The sequence below is a fragment of the Panthera tigris genome, chromosome D2, assembly GCF_018350195.1.
Source record: "Panthera tigris isolate Pti1 chromosome D2, P.tigris_Pti1_mat1.1, whole genome shotgun sequence".
Classification (NCBI taxonomy): Eukaryota; Metazoa; Chordata; class Mammalia; order Carnivora; family Felidae; genus Panthera; species Panthera tigris.
The window spans coordinates 44,459,994-44,477,001 of NC_056670.1; the positions used below are offsets into that span (position 1 = coordinate 44,459,994).

The following is a 17,008-nucleotide window of genomic DNA, read 5'->3' on the forward strand; positions in this document are numbered from 1 at the left end:
AGAGAAAGCTGTCCTAGGGTCACACAGTGTTAGCCAGAGGCCAGGACACTGGGAGGCCCTTTGTGTGCTCCTCTGCCCCATCTCCCCCACTGCCCTTGATGCCCTTGATGGAGCCCTGGGACGTGGGGGCATCCACAGTGCTAGTGAGTAGCCAGGCAGGCCGGGCCGGTCTGGGAAGTTGGCCACTGTTGTTTAACCCCTGGCCTACATGGCCCTGCCCCCCTGCCCTACCTGAGAAGCTGGTAGCAAAGGTGCCTCCCCTGCCTGACCACCTCTGTCCCAGATGTATACAGACGCAACAGCCCCAGGCCTGAGAGCACTCAGCCAGGCTGTGGGTGGGCAGGGCAGCGAATGAATGAGGGACAGTGATGGATTAGGATGTGTCCAGCCCCCTGCGCCACTCCCTGGAGGGCAGGGGGCAGGAGGGAAGGGCTGGGCAGCAGGGGCCAGGGGAGCCGGACCCCACTGCCCAACCCCCGGAGAAAGTGAGGGCAGGCCTCCTCCCCCGCCCTCCCTGGCCTGTTGGCTGAGCTCCCACCAGCCAGCCGCCGCCGCATCATCAATATTTCATGGGCGTCAATAAGAGGCAGCGGCAGCAGCGGGGACAGCGGCTGCAGCAGCGTTCTTGCCAGCTCTAGCCATAGCTCACTGGAAGAGTCAGGCTCCTGGTACTGCCCACCACCATGGACGTCTTCAAGAAGGGCTTCTCCATCGCCAAAGAGGGTGTGGTGGGCGCTGTGGAGAAGACCAAGCAAGGGGTGACGGAAGCAGCTGAGAAGACCAAGGAGGGGGTCATGTATGTGGGTGAGTCTGGGTGAAGCAGGGCGTGGCAGGGTGCAGCGGCCGGGAGGCCAGAGGCGGGGGTGCCCGGTTACCCTAGGCCAACCTTCTCCCCCAGCCCCAGGGGGGCATTTTGGGTGGGGATGAGGCCCTGGCCATTGGGTCAGGGTCTCCACGCCCTGGAGCACCCCATCCCCCTGCATACCATCCCCCACACCCCACAGTGTCTGCTCTGACCTCCTCAGGGCTCCAGGGTCTCTGAAGGAGAACAGCAAGAGGGGCACTCGGCCTTCAGACACGCTTGTTTGCACACACACACACACACACACACACACGAGTGCACAGATGCAGACCAGTGTCCCCCACTCCAGCATCCCCTCCAGGCCCTTGTGCTCAGATAAGAAGCCAGCTTGAGCCTAGAGCAGGAAGGTGCTCAGCAGCAGAGCCCCAGGTCCCCACCCTATTCAGAGGGAAGGGTAAGCAGGGGAGAGGAGCCTGAGCCCCAGTGTCCTGTGCAACCCCACCCCCTTCAGCCCCTCGGAAGCTGGTGACTCAGCTCCGTCCTGCTGCTGCTTCCGAGGCCCAGACCACACCCAGGTGGGCCTGGACCCTACCTCAGGCCTGGTCTCTCTCATCCCCCTGTCCTGTCCTATCCACTTCCCATCCATCCCCTTCCTCCAGACACAGCAGGAAGCAGCCTTTGAAGGGACTGCCGGCCCCCAGACACCACCTCACCCCCCTACTAACCCCACAGCTTGTTCAGCTGTTCTGTGTGTTTGCCCTGACCACCCTGCTCCCAACACCAGGAGGAGTAGGCTGACGCCTCCATTTCCTCCCCAGGAGCCAAGACCAAGGAGAATGTTGTGCAGAGTGTGACCTCAGGTAAGGGGCCCAGGACCAGGGGATATGGGGGTTGGGACCTCCAGGGACTGCAACCTGGTACTGAAGGCTCAAGCCCAGGGTCCTCCTACCCTCCAACTAGAAGCCTAAGCTGTACATGTACATGAGGTTAGATAGACCCAGGGTGCCCCTCCTGCATCAGGGCTCCCCCGGAGTCAGAGAAAGGCGCAGTCCAGGGCCTCCAGTAGAGGCAGAGTTTTGAGCGCCCTGAGAAAGGGGTTGCTCAGCCTGACTTGGGCAGGCCAGGCCCGGACAAGGAGGGGTCAGGACCACGGCCAGCCAGAGTCCTCTTGCAGTGGCTGAGAAGACCAAGGAGCAGGCCAATGCTGTGAGTGAGGCCGTGGTCACCAGCGTCAACACAGTGGCCATCAAGACGGTGGAGGAGGCGGAGAACATCGCCATCACCTCCGGAGTGATTCGAAAGGTGAGATCCAGTCCTGACCCTGGCTCTCGGGCCAGTCTCATCCTTTCTCCTGGGCCCCAGAGAGGCTAGCTGAGGAGAAAGCAGTATTGCCTCATGACATATAGGGAAGCAGAGATTGAGGGGGCCCATGGTCTGTGCTTGGTGTTTCTCACACCCATTAACACCTAGAACCCTCATAATTCCTCTTGTGAGGGGGGCAGTTTGGGGCCCACCTGGAAAGTGAGGCTCAAAACCACGTCCTCTTGAGGCTCCGCATTTGGGAGGTACCACATTTCACTAGTGAAAGCAGGGTGCTGTGGGCCTCACGCAGTGACAGGCGGCCTCCGGGGCAGAAGACACCAGGCTGGAGCTGCCAAAGTCACCGCCCACCGGCCTGCTGTCCAGCCTCCCTCCAGGGCCTGGTGGGAGGAGCAGGGAAGCAGCGCCCCCTCGTGACAAAGCAGCGAGGGTCCTGACCCCGCCTTCCACTTTTGTGCACGGGCGAGGGCATGTGCCCCCGTGGGCTGCCAGGTGCAGAGGGCGCAGGCACAGTTGGGCGCCCCCAGGAGGTGGAGGCCCGCTAGGCGAGCTATTCCCGCACCCACCACAGAGCAGGCTCTGCTTGAAGCATTTTACACGTATTAACTCATTCAATCGGCACAGAATCTGCAGAGACCGGGTGTGGAAATGAGGCCCAGAGAGGTTACGTTATGTGCCCAAGGTCCCAGGGGCTAGTCCCGCAAGCCTGGGGTTCCCAGGGCAGCCTGGCTGCAGGGCCTGTGCTCGGAGAGATTCTGCATGAGTGTGAGGCCGTGGTGGGAGCCCGGTTTATATGGGGGCCAGGCATGGGCCGCTCTGAGGCACCCAGCAATGAGGACCCCTGCTTCAGGGAGCAGATGGGAAGAAGGGGAGGGGGCCCCCCTGCCAGGAGGCAGCGCCTAGGCGTCCACTTTGGGGGCCAGCACAGGTTCTCCACGTCTTTGGAGCTGGCAACCGGTCTGCTCATTCCCAGCTCTGCCTCTTGCCAGCTATATGACCTTGGGAAGCTACTTAACCCCTTGGCACCTCCATTACCTCACCTGTAACAAGGGAGGGGGTGACCGTCCCCGTTTCATTATGACATTGTGTGATCGTGCAGGGAAATGGCCCCCACGAAACTGTTACACCTGGGTCATGGTGAGCACCCAACAGAGGCAGGAGACTATACCATCATCATCTGTGCCTCCGGGCAGGACCCATAGGTGCTCGGGAGAGCAAAGGAGGCACTGGGGTGGGGTCAGGCTGCCACTGGGCCTCTGAGAGGGAGCCTGGGCACTCCTCTCTGGCCTTGAAGGAGGGCTGGTAAGCCCATGGAGCCACCCCAGGGCCTGGAGTGGGGGTAGCTGCCCCAAGGGAGACATTTCCTGGTGACACCCAGAAACCAGTCACAACTCTTCCTCCAGTGAACCATAGAAGGATGCAGCACTGCCTGTCTGACAGCCCTTTCATTCCACTGGCCTCATGCATCTGCCTTGGGTGGCAGGGCTTGGCCTGTGGCCACCTACCCTTTGCCTGGAAAGCTGCCCCTACTGTGACTGACAGAGTTCAGTGCCCATTTAAGCCCCAATCCACCAAGGATGTCCCAGAAGTAGCATGGAGATGGCAGAATCCTCCAGAGGTTGGTGCTAAGACCGGGATCCAGGCTGATCACCCAGTCTGGCCCTGCCCACAGCTGTCACTCGACCACCTCCCGGGCAGGTCACCTTAGGCAAGTGTCTGAGCGGGGGTAAGGTGGTAGGAGACAGGAAGTGGGGAGGATTGTATAATGCCTGCTGGCCCCAACCGGACCAGCTTGAGCCCGGAGCCCATCCAGGAGGCAGGGAGAGAGAAAGCTGCTACTAGGGATAGGGATGGGCCTGGAGCAAGCCGAACCTGATCTCTACCAGCCCCATTGCTTTGAGCTGTGAGGCTTTTAGCTGGATACGTGGCCTCCCTGGCCTCAGTATGAACAGTAAAAACACCCCTCTTCCTAGGGCTATTTGGGGGCTCAGTAGGACAAGAGTGTGTGATCATATGATGCAGGGACACTGAGGGTGGGGTCAGGCCTAGGGCTTCAGGGCCATGGCCCACCCCCACCTCACTCCACCCCACCCCACCAGTCCTCCTCCATAAGAAGGCCCAACCACAGACTGCCCAGAGACTCCACATTAGTTCAGGGGTGTGTGAAGCTGGGCTCCAAGATACATGGTGCCCCCATAAGACCTCGGCATCATCAGAGCCCCTGCTGTGGGTCCTCACGTGAGGCTCTGTCGCTCCTCTGGTTAGTCTGGTGATGACACACCACATACAGCAAGGTGATAAGGGCCTCTGCTCCTCTTTGAGGCCAGGTGGATGAGCCGTGGGTGCAGAGAAGCTGGGGCCTCTGCACCCTCCACCCTGTCCCACATCCCCTTTTCTCCCTCACAGGAGGACCTGGAGCAACCAGCTCCCTCGCAGGAGGACAAGGCAGCCAAAGCGGAAGAGGAAGTGGCTGAGGAGGTAGGTGCTGGGCTCCCAGAGACCAGAGGGTACCCGGGCAATCCTGCTTCCCTCCCAGGGTCCCCCGAACCCTCAGGGAAGCCTTGTGACCTTCTGCAGCCCCCTCAGCCTGAATGTGAGGTCCCTTCATGAAAGGCTCCTCAGGGCGGAGGGGCAGAGATGACTCCCAGCCCCACCCCACTCAGGGTGGCCACTGAGGGTGGGAGCCTGGAGCTGTGTGTGAAGGTCACTCTCTCTCCCAGGCCAAGAGTGGAGGAGACTAGAGGGATGCAAGTCAGCCATGGAGGAGGAAGAGCCCTCTGCCTTGGACCCCACCGGGCATGAGGACTGCCCAGCCCTGGAGCGTGACCTGGGTTGCCCATGTTCCCACACCTGACCACCCACAGGGCCTGTCCTCCTACACTGCCTTCACCTCCCTCACCTCCCTTAATCAGTCGCTTTGCCCCCTGGTCCTTCTGACCCCACAGATGCTGCTGTGAATTTTTGTTTTTAATGATTCCAAATAAAACTCAAGTCCTCATTCCTGACCATAACATGCCCATGCTTCCTTACTGTGCTGCCTCATTCATGAAGAAATCTCCTACCCCCCACCCCCCCTCAACTGCCCCCCCAACACCCTTCCCCTGACCCTGCCCCGAGGAACAGGAGCCAGGCCAGCCTGCTGGTGGGTCTGGGAAGCAGGTCTGGAGCCAGGTACCCTCCAGGCATGCCCTGGGCATTTCGGGAACCTTCTGACACAGGCACTGCCTTCAGGGCCCCTGCACCAGTTGCCTTTTATAATAGAGGAAGCTGCCCTGCTTTTGGCTCCCCCAGACAACCTAACACCCCTCCTGGAACAGATGGTAACTTTCAAAGATGTAAAGTGCAAACCCATAGCAAGACCTGTCTGAGTCCTCCTCAGCACAAAAGGTTGTGACCCCACGGCTCCTCCTGCCTGGCCCCACCCAGCCTCAAGCTCCCACCGCTTGGAGCTGGGCTTTCCTGTCCTTCGGCTCGAAGTCCTGTCAAGTATCATTAGAAAAAAGGACAGCTGAGATGCAGGAGAGTGAGCCTCCGCCTCGAAAGTAGTAAAAGTGAGCTCCTCCCAGCCTCGAGCTCTTTACCTAATTTAATCCTCAGAACAAACCCGGGGTGTGACCCCAGTGTTCCTGAGAATGAACTGAGGAACAGAGAGGTTAAATACCTTGCTCAAGGGCACAGAGCCTAGGAGGTGCGGAGACCGGGCAGAAGGCAAGGTGGCCTGGCTCCAGAGCCACCCAGTTAAGTCCCATGCTCTGCTCCGGCCACCCTGACCGGGTGGGCTCAGGTGCTTATGGCAGATGTTTCAAAACCACCTGGGGATCCGGCTGGTAGGTGTGCTACATGAAGGGCTATTGGCATCATGCCCTGGGGGGCTCCTCATAGGCAGTGGGGGGATTGCATCCCCTTTGATGCCCAGACGGTTTGGGCTCAGAGCATCTAAGTGACTTGCCCCATGCCTCCAGCCCTGGATGCCAGAGCCAGAGCTTCAGTCCACATCCTGATGCAAACACTCCCGAGACCACAGCACTTTCCCATACTGCCTCAGGGGTGGGGAGCAGGGGTCCCAGGCAGCCCTGGGGGCTGGGAACCCAGCTGAGCCCAGCCGAGCAGGAGTGTATCCCAGTCTGCTGGCCATGGGCACGCACTGCTGTGGAGGCTGAGAGGAGCAGGAGGCTGCGGGTCCCCCAGACCCCCAAACCTACCATGGGAGGAGTGAAGGGTCTGGAGGAGGTTCAGGGCAGTCAGGGGTTTCCCTGCTTCCAGACCCAGATGCAGGCACACAAGCAGTCCTGTGCATGCCCAGGAGGAGTCCGTCTGGGGCCTGGGTGTGCCTGAGAGCTCTTTGGACTGTAAGGGAAAGAGAGGAGCCAGCCCGATAAGGTATCAGGGGGAAGGGGACACCTAGACCCAGCCCCTGGGGACAGTGCATCACCAGGCTCCCAGTGTCCTCTGCCTCAGCTGAAGGAACCTGGGAGGGTCCCTGCTGCTTGACTTCCACCCTAGACACATATTCAGGGCCTGTTCCTGGGGTCATATGCCAAACATCTAGGTTCGCCCTGTCCAGGAAGCCTGTTCCCTGCCCCACGGCACCTGCAGTGCTCTTAGCCTTTAAACCCATGTTACGCGCTTTCTGCTCTTGCAGCTGCACGTGACTTCGCTAGAGGAACAACTGATCTCTCCCTACCCCTCTCCTCACCTGAGAAGCCCCAGGTGAACTGTGGGGTGCTGGGCTGAGTGTTGGACATCCTTCAGTCCATTTAAATGATCACAATAGCATTTGAGGAGATTCTGTTATAGTCTTCCCCCTCCCCATCAAGGATGGGGACACTGAGGCTCAGAGAGATGGGCTTGCCCTAAGGGGTATTTGAACCCTAGAGGTATGACTGCAGTGCCTGCTGCTTTAGAACCACCAGCTGTCTCTATTGTCACCTGCTTGGGCCAGACTGTGCCTCCCTGTCTTGTTCTTGCCCACTGGGACCAGCACCGGCATTGAATAACTTTAATAGTCACTGCTATTTTCACTGCTGCAGTGAAAAGACCCTTCTGGCCAAAGAGACTGGTGCTACTGGTGGGAATTCAGGAGGGCAGGGGCTAGGCTGGTCTCCGGGGAGTCCCCCAGGCAGCAATCTGGCTCCTGCAGTGCCTTTGGGCTCTGGGCTTGGCCCTGCCAGAGGCCAGGAAGAGCGGGGGAGTGGCAGGGCTGGATTCTTCAGGGCGTGGTGTCCCCTCCCCGCTTCTGATCTCAGTGCCTGCCCCTTCTACTTGACCAGGGTTGCCCTTATCTCCATTAATCCTTCTCATTGTGTGTGCACGCGTGCCTCCAGACATCCCACACCGCAGCTGCCGCTCCCAGGTTTATCCCGGGCCTCTCCTTGCCGCCTCCCCCCACCCTCTCCCCGCCACCAACTGTTAGAGGCAGGGCATGCCCTAGCGGAGTGGACCTGGATAGGGGAGGCCTCCCCAGAGCTCCAGAATAGGAGAAGCTTCCACAGAGACGCAGAGACAGGCCCGGAGAGGAAGAATCAGAGGGCAGGCAATAAAGGGAGGGTTAAGATGCAGCACCCACAGCAGAAAGGGTATGCGGTGGAGGCCTCCAGGCTGCGCAGGCGGGCTCCAGAGTGGGAGAATGCAGGGTGGAGTGGAGGCCCTACGTGCACACTTGAGCTCCAGGGGGTCACGGCTCTTGGGTCATTTTGCTGTCCTCGGGATCTCTGGCTCCCCTGCTGACGCCCAGGTCTCTAACCCCTCTCCCAGCGCCCCCGCGTGGCCACCACGTCTGTCCTGCGTGCACTCCATCCAGGGAAAGGCTAACTGAGCAGTCTGAGGCTTGGCCATCCGCTTCTTCGCTGTGTGGACCGGGGTACGTCCCTGCCCTCTCTGAGCCTCGCCTCCTGCCTAACTCGTTGGGCTTTGGTGACCTTAGATTGCGCCCTGGGCTGGGCGCACCTGCAGTTCCTTCCGTTGTTCCCCCTCCACTTTGGGCTATTTCCTCCCCCAGGAGCACTTGCCAGTGACTGGCTCTCTGTGAGAGGGAGTTACTCGACCCTCTCCGTCCTGAGCCTGCCTGGTCCCAGTGGCGGCAGGACAGACGGCCATTCTACAGTGTCCAGGCTGAGTGTGTGAGGACAGCTGGGTTGCCTGTTGTCAGGGCCCTAGGGTTTACAGCCCACCCACGTGGATTCGAGTCCCTGCCAGGTGAGTTCATGAACTCATTTCACCAAGTTGTTACAAAGATTATACAAGAGGCTGAAAAGCCTGAGGGCAGAGCCTGGCACAAGGTAAATGCTCAATAAAAGGCAGCTGCTATTATTAATGTCAATTCCAGCCTTGAGATTCTGACCTGGCGCTCACCCAGCGCCCACCGGATCCTCAGGGTTAGGGACAAGGGGTCGGGCCGATGTGGAGGCTGTTGGTGTGTGTGCCCCCTTCCACTCCTGCCCCTCTGTGGACCCCTGATCCAACCCCCACCCCCTGCAGCCCCGTGCCCCTCTTCAGACCCCGCACCGCCTTCCCACCACGGCCGGCCTGAGTCCAGGATGTGTTCTCAGTCCATGGAGGCTGGAGCAAGGCCCAGTCAGTCCCCGGGGCGGTCTGCTGGGAAACGCCCCGCGCGGGGCGGGACAGCCCTGGGGCGCCTTAAAAACCAGAGCTGGAGCTTCGGTCGCAGCCAAGGTGAACAGGATCCAACTTCGCTGCAGCTATCCTTGACGACCTCGCAGACCCCCGGCAGTCATGGCCAGCAAGAGCTTGCAGGACCTGAAGCAGCAAGTGCAGGGGGTGGCCCAGGAAGCAGGTGAGGACAGTGCTGCGACCCGGGGCACTTGCAGGGACTCACGGAGGCAGAAGTCCTGGGTTACGCATCCCGAAAGTCGGTGGGCCGCTCCGGGTCCTGAGGGCCCTCCCTTGAGATGCAGGGATCCGGCAGGACGCCCACCCCGCCCAGCCCAAGGGATGATGCCTTGAGGGAGGTGGGGAAACATTGGTGCACCAGGAGTTCGGGGCGATGTGGGCATTGCCAGAAGCCAATATAAAGAGACTGCGCGGGCGGGGAGCGGCCACACCCCGATCGTGAGGAGCCCCACCTCGGTCCTTAGGGGAGGGTGAAGGTCCACGGAGAGAGCGCAGTTCACACCCCATGCACCGAGAGATCCATCTCTGTTCGCTGGGGTCTCAGAGGCGCACTAGACGGGATGGGATGGCAGAAGGGGCTCCTCCTGCCACCACCCGGCTTTGAGTTCCCCTACCTCCCCCGTCCTACCGAAAAAAATCATTTCCTTCTAAGTCCTCACCCAGAGGGCCTTCTCACCCCTCACCTCAGAAGGTAGGTCCCCAGCCTTGTTTCTCCACCTCCAGCTCTTTCCTCCTGGGACCTGAGATTACACAGCTGGGGTGGCATAGGGTGGACTGGGATTAGGGAATGTGTGGAGACATCTGCCCTAAGGCCCACCAGCTGTGGCTTTTCCAGCCCAGCTCGGCCTCTCCTGGGACTCCAGCTCCCAATTTGTGCTGCACATATCCCAACGAACAGACAACACCCAAACTAACCCCCTCCTTCATCAGTACCCCAGGGAATGCCCACAGTTGCTCCCCTGAAACTAAAATGCTACCAGGAAGCCTGTCTACAAGACCCTTTCTTCTGGGCCACACTTTCCCCATCTGTAAATTGGGTGCAAAAGCTCCTTCTCTGTGGCCCCTACTGGTTCTGTCATATAAGGACCCACAGGAGCCTCTGTGAGCCACAGACCCCGGGCCTGCCTGACCCCCCTACACCTCCCTGACCCAGGGTCTGAGTAAAAGCAGCTTCTTTCTGGTTCAGCTGCAAGAATGAGTCAGGTCTCTGGAGGCTGGAGCCACTTGTCTGCTCCCCTAGCAGGTGGGACCCACTTGAGCCCCTGGAAGCCCTGTTCACCACAGGCACAAACTCTGGTCCAGGGGAGATGGCCTGACTTTGGAAGTGTCACCTCCTTTCTGGACTTCATTTCCTAATGCCTTAAGTTGCATGCCCACAGAGGCACCAGCATCATTGTTTGTGTGCCTTCTGGGGAGAGGCATGGGAGAGAAGCAGTGGTGAAAGGGCCTTGCAAGGGTGGGGCCCCTGTGCACTGGAGGTGGGAATTCAGGCATCTGGGCCAGGCTTCTGGGGGAGAAATTGTGAAAGAGGGACAGGGTTCTTCCCGGGCGGTGCCCAGGAGCAGCCACAACCCAGATGCCAGCTACAGCCTCTGTTGGGATGTTTTCTCTGCAATCCTGGAGATGAAGAGAGAAGCAGTCCAGAGGGGAGGAGCCTAGAGTTATAAATAAACAAGAATACCCCAGAGGCATGGAAAGGGCCCCTATGCCTCACTGGCACAGGACTTTTTAGTCAGAGGACTTTACTTTGATGGCATCCATCCCTTGGGCCTGTAGGACACACTACTCTAGAGAACAGACAGAGGTGGCAATGGTGGGGCCCCTGTGGTCGGCAGTGTCTCAATAGGGGCTAAGGGCCACATCTCTCTGTTCCAGTGACTGCGGCAGGATCATCGGCCCAGCAAGTGGTGGACCAAGCCACAGAAGCAGGGCAGAAAGGTCTGGTGGGGCTGGTGGGCAGGAGGGCGGGCAGCCCCAGAACACTCCCCACCCTATTCAGCCCTCAGCCAGACATACCCTCCACTCTGAAGCCCCTCTGCCCACATTGCTTCCTGGGGATGGGGACCCAGGCCAGGCTAACCCTAGAGGACTCTGGTTCCCAGGGCCTGGCCCTCACCTGCTTTCTCCTTTCCTTCCCCAGCCATGGACCAGGTGGCCAAGGCCACCCAGGAAACCATCGACAAGACTGCTAACCAGGCCTCTGAGACTTTCTCAGGTTTTGGGAAAAAATTAGGCCTCATATAACGACAGAAGGGAGACATGGGTGACTGCCCTCCAGCCCCTGGGCTTTGGCAGGCCCTTGGCCTGCTGCCTTATTAAAGCACATGTTCCTACCTCCTGTCCACTTCATTCCTCCCCACAAGCCGGGCCCAGCCCTCTCTCGCCCCTGCCCTGCACAGTGTGCAGAAGCCCAGCCCCGACATCCAGAGTTCTGGCATTCCAAATTCGGAAACCCAGACGAACTGTCCAAGAATTCTTTTCTCATGGTCTCAACCGCAAATCCAGATGCTCCCTTATCCGAAGTTCAATGAAGTATGTGTGCCTCCCGTTCTGTTCAGGAGCCACCCGGTCCCCGTTCCCAAATCGCTCCCTCAGCTCCAGGAACCCCGCGCCTCCTAGGAGGGGATACTTGGTCCCTAGATGCTCGAGGGGCTCAGCTCAGGGCAGGGGAATAGGGGCCTCAAGGGCTGGGGCTTCGGGAACTTCTCCCCGCTAGCTGCGCCTGGAGGCTGCGAGCACCGGGGCTCCCTCGCTGGGATCCTGTGAGGACCTCAGGTGGCGGGATCTCTGGGGACGACGCAGAGTCGCAGGAGCAGCACTTAAAGCCCTCGCCGCACCCCGGTCCCCGCCCGCGGGGTGTTTGTGTGCCGGCCCCACCCGGCGGTGAGTCACCGGGCAGGACCGAGAAGGCTAGGACAAGCCAGGAGCCGCCGCACCCCGCGGCTGGACTGGAGCTGGTTCGGAGCTGCAGCCGAGAGTAGCCCCGCCCACGACACGCCCCCTGGGGGAGGAACAGCGGCGCGGGGGGTGGTGCACGTGGGCTTGCAGTGGGCTACAGGGCGGTGTACGTGCGCGCGCGACCCCCTCCCGTGAGCACCCCTTCCCGCTCGGAAGTACCAGGACTTTCTGTTCCAGGATGGAGGCCTGCCCTTTCGTGCCACAGGGTCCCTAGAGGGACTAGACTTCCCGCAAACTTAGCCCACCCCCCCAGCACGTGTCCACGCACGCGACACCAGCCCCGGTACGCCCCGCTGCAGGGTGACTCACAGTTGCCACAGGATAAGGCCCAGCCCTGGCGCCTGGCGCTGGCGGCCCCCTCCATCCGGACCCCCTGCCACACCGCGTTCCCCTTACCCACCTCCGAGCCTTTGCTCACGTTATTCCCTCCACCCGTGAGGATCTTATTCTCTCTGGACGAGCACGTACGTAGCCAAGCCGTTTCCATTCAAAGATACTAATGACACGTCCCAATTCTGGGCAGATAAGAGAGAAAAGAGTAGTCTCCCCTCACTCGTGGACACAAGGCCGGCTTCATGGGAGGCCTCGCACGGCCGCCAGCAGGGAGCAGTGTCGTCGTGTGGCGCCCCGCCCAGGCCCAGGTGTCCCTGTGGGTGCAGCTCTGCTCCAGCGACCTTTCTCTTCTCCAACCTGAGAACCCTCCCAGGCCGGCCACAGATCTTCTCCCGCTCCCCGTCAGCGTCTCCCATCCTCACCCGGGGGCCAAACCAGCTTCCATTCTTGTTTCCTTATTACTGACTGTACCGGAAAGAAGGCCTCGCTTGATCTGCAAAATGGGCCAAGGCTGCTCCCTCTGGTCCGAAGAGAAGGTCCTCAAAGAGACACCTGGGTAGTGTGAGGGCACTTCCAGCATCTCCAGGGGCCCCTGCCTCCAAGGAGTGAATGCCAGGGTCAGGAGAGACCACCTGGGGAGGGGGGTGCACAGCTTGGGGGAGACCCCATGGGCTGGGGTGGCAGAGCCCACACATATTTTCTGGTGTGAGTCCTTCCCCTGGTGACTCAGAGAGAAATCCTCGTGGGTCCAGCAATCCCTTTTCATCCTGCACTCCCCAGGAGATTGCCTTAGGGATGGGTGTGGGGCCCAGCTCTGGCCAAGGAGAAGGGAGGTCACATCTGAGGGCCTGGGAGCTTCTAGGAAATATTCTCCATCCTCAGAAAAAGACAGACAAAGGAAGAAACAGTCCCCCCTCTTCCACCGGACATTTTTGTGGCTGGAAATGATGCTTAGAACTGTGCCAGCCACATGTAACCACAGGAGAAACAAGCCTAAGGAAAACACAACTTTATTCAGTCCCTAAACTAACCAGTCTTTCAGCCTGCCATGCTAGCAAGAGGATGCAGTTTCCCTCATTGTTTGAGCCACTGTGAATCAGGTTTTGTCTTACAAACAAAAGCTTCAATCCCCATGTTACCTGGATGCCAGCCAGCATCCTGCACTGGCCGGCCTCACCCGCCTCCCCAGCCTCCTCTCTCAACACCCTGGCCCTCTCTGCCTCAACCACATTGGCCCTTTTCCATTTCCCTTGACATCATGTTGCTGCTCACCACAGGGTCTTTGCATGTGCTATTTTTACTGCCTGGACCACTCTCTGTCCTCCTCCATTAACCATTCTTGTCTAGAGCTCCTACTTTTTCATTCTTCAGATCTCAGTTCCCTTGTCCATCCTCCAACATGCACACACACTCAGGATGGGTCCAGCAACCGCTGATACAGTCTCATACCTTGTCCTCCTTTTCCACAGTTATTCTAACGAGACCCTTCCAGTATGCTTCTCTGATGGTTGTCCATGGGGCTGCAACCAAGTTCCTTCTACTGATGAGTGCACGCCAGTGCCTAGAATGGTGCTCTGGCAACATCTGCTAAATGAACACAAGCCTGACCTCCTTTGGTTCTCCTACCAGATAACAATGAGTTTGCATATTGTCAGATGAACCCTGGGTGCCGTCTCTTTGGTGCAGCCCCTTCCACATTCCTGATGCCCCATGTACCATGCAAATGCCTGTTTCTATGTGCCTCTGTTCTTCCCAACATTGCAAACCGTGGGAATGGGGGGGAAGGCCAGTTTGAACTTGATTTTGCTACACGTCTGGGACACAGTGGGCGCAACACCAGGGGAGCCCATGGGAGCCTATAGGAGCCCAGGCCTGTCTCCATGAGGGTCATGAGGCTAGTTGAGCCCAGACCGTGGCCACTCTACCTTTGGGTCCTGGTCAAGGATCCAAAGAGCAATTCTTCCATTAGCAGTTCCTCCAAATGATTCTTGATTCTCCAGGTTCTACTTCCTCAACTAGCTAAACGCAAGGTCACTAAAAAGAGAGACAAGGGCAGGTTCCATTTTGGTTCCACTTGACTTCTCAGCTCTGATTCCTGTCGAATTGCAAATTTTATGAGAGACAAGGAGCAGAGTTTTCTATTTTCTGCTTTCAACCCCCTTCTCTCTTTTTCTCTTTCTTTCTCCTTTTTGGTTGTTATTTGTCTCATTCTAGTTTCTACTTTTTGTAAATTTTTTTTTTTTAGTGTTTATTTATTATTGACAGAGAGAGAGAGACAGAGCATGAGCAGAAGAGACGCAGAGAGAGAGGGAGACACAGAATCTGAAGCAGGCTCCAGGCTCTGAGCTTGTCAGCACAGAGCCTGATGTGGGGCTCGAACTCACGGACAGCAAGATCATGACCTGAGCCGAAGTCGGGCGCTCAACCAACTGAGCCACCCAGGTGCCTCTCTAGTTTCTACTTTTTGAAAGCATTTACATTCCATTCCTCTACCCTGAGCCACACCTTTGTTTTCTCTTAGATCTGCAACTGAAAATATTATAAGCTCTCTGCTATTCCTGTTGCTAAAATATGTTTTGCTATCTGTTACTTGGTTGGAATTAGTCTGCTAGAAGGTTCCTCATGGCGCCTGGGTGGCTCAGTTGGTTAAGCGCCTGACTTCGATTCAGGTCATGATCTCACGGCTCATGAGTTTGAGTCCTGTGTCGGGCTCTGTGCTGACAGCTCAGATCTTGGAGCCTGCTTCAGATTCTGTGTCTCCCTCTCTCTCTGCTTTTCCCCCACTCATTCTCTCTCTCTCTCTCAAAAATAAATAAACATTAAAAAAAATAGAAGGTTCCTCAAGAATAAAATATTTACAGATGGACTAGGAAGACTTGGGGTCTGAGCTCATAATTGTTATAGCTAGGCCTCTTGGGTTATTGCAATGTATCCATGAAGATTCATTGTGTTCTATTTTTGTGTGTGGCATTTAATATTTAAAAAATTTTTTTTACTGTTTATTTTATTTTTGAGAGAGAGAGAGACAGCCTGAGGGGGGAGGGACAGAGAGAAAGGGAGACACAGAATCTGAAGCAGGCTCCAGGGTCCGAGCTGTCAGCACAGAGCCTGATGCGGGACTCAAACACATGAACCACGAGATCATGACCTGAGCTGAAGTCAGACGCTCAACCGACTGAGCCACTCAGGCGCCCTGGCATTTTCTATTTTAAAAATGTTAAAAAGTTAAAATAAAAACTTTTTTTTATTAGTATTGAAATAATTTTAATTTATTTAGTTAAAATTGACTAAATTTAGATTTTAATTTAGCTAAATATGCTAATGTTAATTCCCAGCTTCTGATCGTTGTATTGTGGTTGTGTAAGATGTGAACACCCCCGTCAGGGGAGTCTGGGTGAGGAAGACAGGAAAACTATATTACTTTTCTAACTCAATTAACACTGAGTTGGAAGACAGAAACTACCCTATTAATCGTAAAACCCTTGTATTCCTGATGCTGGAGGCTGTCAGGAATCTGAAGTTCAAATCTGAAGTGGCATTTCCCAGATGGCAGTGGGAGTCTGGGTTGGGGGTAGGGGCAGGGGATTCACCCAGACTCCTCTGCTCAGGAGCCTGCCCCTTTTTCATGTAAGTGCTGGACTCACCTGTGTAGCCGCGACCCCTCCACCCCTCTGTCTCTTAGAACCAAACTGACTTTTAGAAGATTCTACGGGCAGCCTTCTCTTTTCCCAGTTGCAGCCTCCAGGGGTTTGTTTAGCCCTTGTTTCTTCAAAGGCTCTCTTCACTCTTGGAAGGTGGTGGTCTTATGTCTGACACCTCTGGAGATCCTTGGGCATCTTCTGCTTCCTCCTTCACCTGCTCAGGTTCTTAGTTCTGTCCCGAAGAGTTCTCATTCAACACCTGAGACCACCCACCCCCTCCCCGGGTCTCTCCCACTCTTCTGCACTTGCCTGCCTTCCCACATTGGTTCTGCCGGTCTCACCTGCTCCTGGATTTGCATGGTTTCCCAGCTTCTCTGAAGAGAAATTTGATGTGTGTGTGTGTTGATGATGGGCTGCCTTCCTCCTCCTCCTCCTCCTCCTCCTCCTCCTTCCCCCCCTCCTCCTTCATATGGTTTCAAGAAGGAGAAATGGGACTATTTAGAATTAAGCTGCTGCCCTGTTGCCTCCAGACCTGGCAGTCTGGCAGGCTGAGCTGGTATTCTGTTTACAGAGAATCCATATCCACTGTCTGCCTGCTCCTCCCTACCCTTGCCCCAGGAACCTGTCCTCCTGAACTGCATCACCAGGGCTCTCTCGCCCTTAGTCCCAGTTGGGTTCAGCCAATGGGTGACACATGGCTAGGTCACAGAGGGAGAGGAGAGGTATTTGTTCCCCATGTACCCTCCTTGCTTGACGTGGTTTGGGAGGGGCTGGGTTCCTCTGCTGCTGCTCCTGTCGAATGACCTTCTTGTAAAGCCACAGCTCTCCTTGGCATCTGTATGGCCTTGCTCCTTACCCTTACCCCTCCAGGCCCAGGGTGGTGACAACTGTCACCATGACTGGTCCCCAGGCACCTTGCCATCCTTTATTGGTTCTCTTAAGTCTCCCCACAGCTTTGTGAACAGTCCCTTCCTTAGGAACCCCTTTGATGTGCCCTGATCTCCAACAGAATCCTGACTGACATCCATGGATGTGTGATGTTGACATGCCGAGGGGCCACAAAACATCTCCAGGAGTCAGGATTTGGTTCCCTGTGGCTGGGAGGGGTCGGTGTGTGCAGGGTATGTGTGCTCAGTATATACTGTGAGCTCAAATCCCTGAAGCAGAAGGAGGAGAAAGCGGAAGGAGGACAGGCAACCATAGTTCAGATCACACAAGAAGTTATCACTTTAGACGTAAGACAGCCCTGAGTATTTGAACACTTAAAATAAGCATTATTTATTTTTATTTTTCAGAACTGGTAATTGCTAAGTTGGCAAATTGT

General features: G+C 57.1%; 2 protein-coding genes across 2 annotated transcripts; both read left to right on the forward strand.

Annotated features, from left to right (window-relative positions):
• Window positions 1-468: 468 nt before the first annotated feature.
• Window positions 469-5,141, forward strand: SNCG (synuclein gamma). Its single transcript, XM_007093143.3, has 5 exons — window positions 469-804; window positions 1,621-1,662; window positions 1,977-2,104; window positions 4,529-4,600; window positions 4,843-5,141. The coding sequence occupies exons 1-5, from the start codon at window positions 684-686 to the stop codon at window positions 4,861-4,863; spliced, it is 384 nt and encodes a 127-aa protein (XP_007093205.1). The 5' UTR covers window positions 469-683; the 3' UTR covers window positions 4,864-5,141.
• Window positions 5,142-8,775: 3,634 nt separating this feature from the next.
• Window positions 8,776-11,085, forward strand: ADIRF (adipogenesis regulatory factor). The gene is made up of 3 exons (XM_007093144.3): window positions 8,776-8,915; window positions 10,628-10,690; window positions 10,893-11,085. The coding sequence occupies exons 1-3, from the start codon at window positions 8,855-8,857 to the stop codon at window positions 10,994-10,996; spliced, it is 228 nt and encodes a 75-aa protein (XP_007093206.1). The 5' UTR covers window positions 8,776-8,854; the 3' UTR covers window positions 10,997-11,085.
• Window positions 11,086-17,008: the final 5,923 nt, after the last annotated feature.

What these genes read in the sequence shown, in the direction of transcription:
- SNCG (XM_007093143.3), top strand. Translation starts at nt 684, where the DNA reads ATGGACGTCTTCAAGAAGGGCTTCTCCATCGCCAAAGAGGGTGTGGTG. An exon ending in GGAGGGGGTCATGTATGTGG is followed by an intron (nt 805 to 1,620) that starts GTGAGTCTGGGT and finishes TTTCCTCCCCAG; the next exon opens with GAGCCAAGACCAAGGAGAAT. An exon ending in TGTGCAGAGTGTGACCTCAG is followed by an intron (nt 1,663 to 1,976) that starts GTAAGGGGCCCA and finishes GTCCTCTTGCAG; the next exon opens with TGGCTGAGAAGACCAAGGAG.
- ADIRF (XM_007093144.3), top strand. Translation starts at nt 8,855, where the DNA reads ATGGCCAGCAAGAGCTTGCAGGACCTGAAGCAGCAAGTGCAGGGGGTG. An exon ending in GGGGGTGGCCCAGGAAGCAG is followed by an intron (nt 8,916 to 10,627) that starts GTGAGGACAGTG and finishes TCTCTGTTCCAG; the next exon opens with TGACTGCGGCAGGATCATCG. An exon ending in CACAGAAGCAGGGCAGAAAG is followed by an intron (nt 10,691 to 10,892) that starts GTCTGGTGGGGC and finishes TTCCTTCCCCAG; the next exon opens with CCATGGACCAGGTGGCCAAG.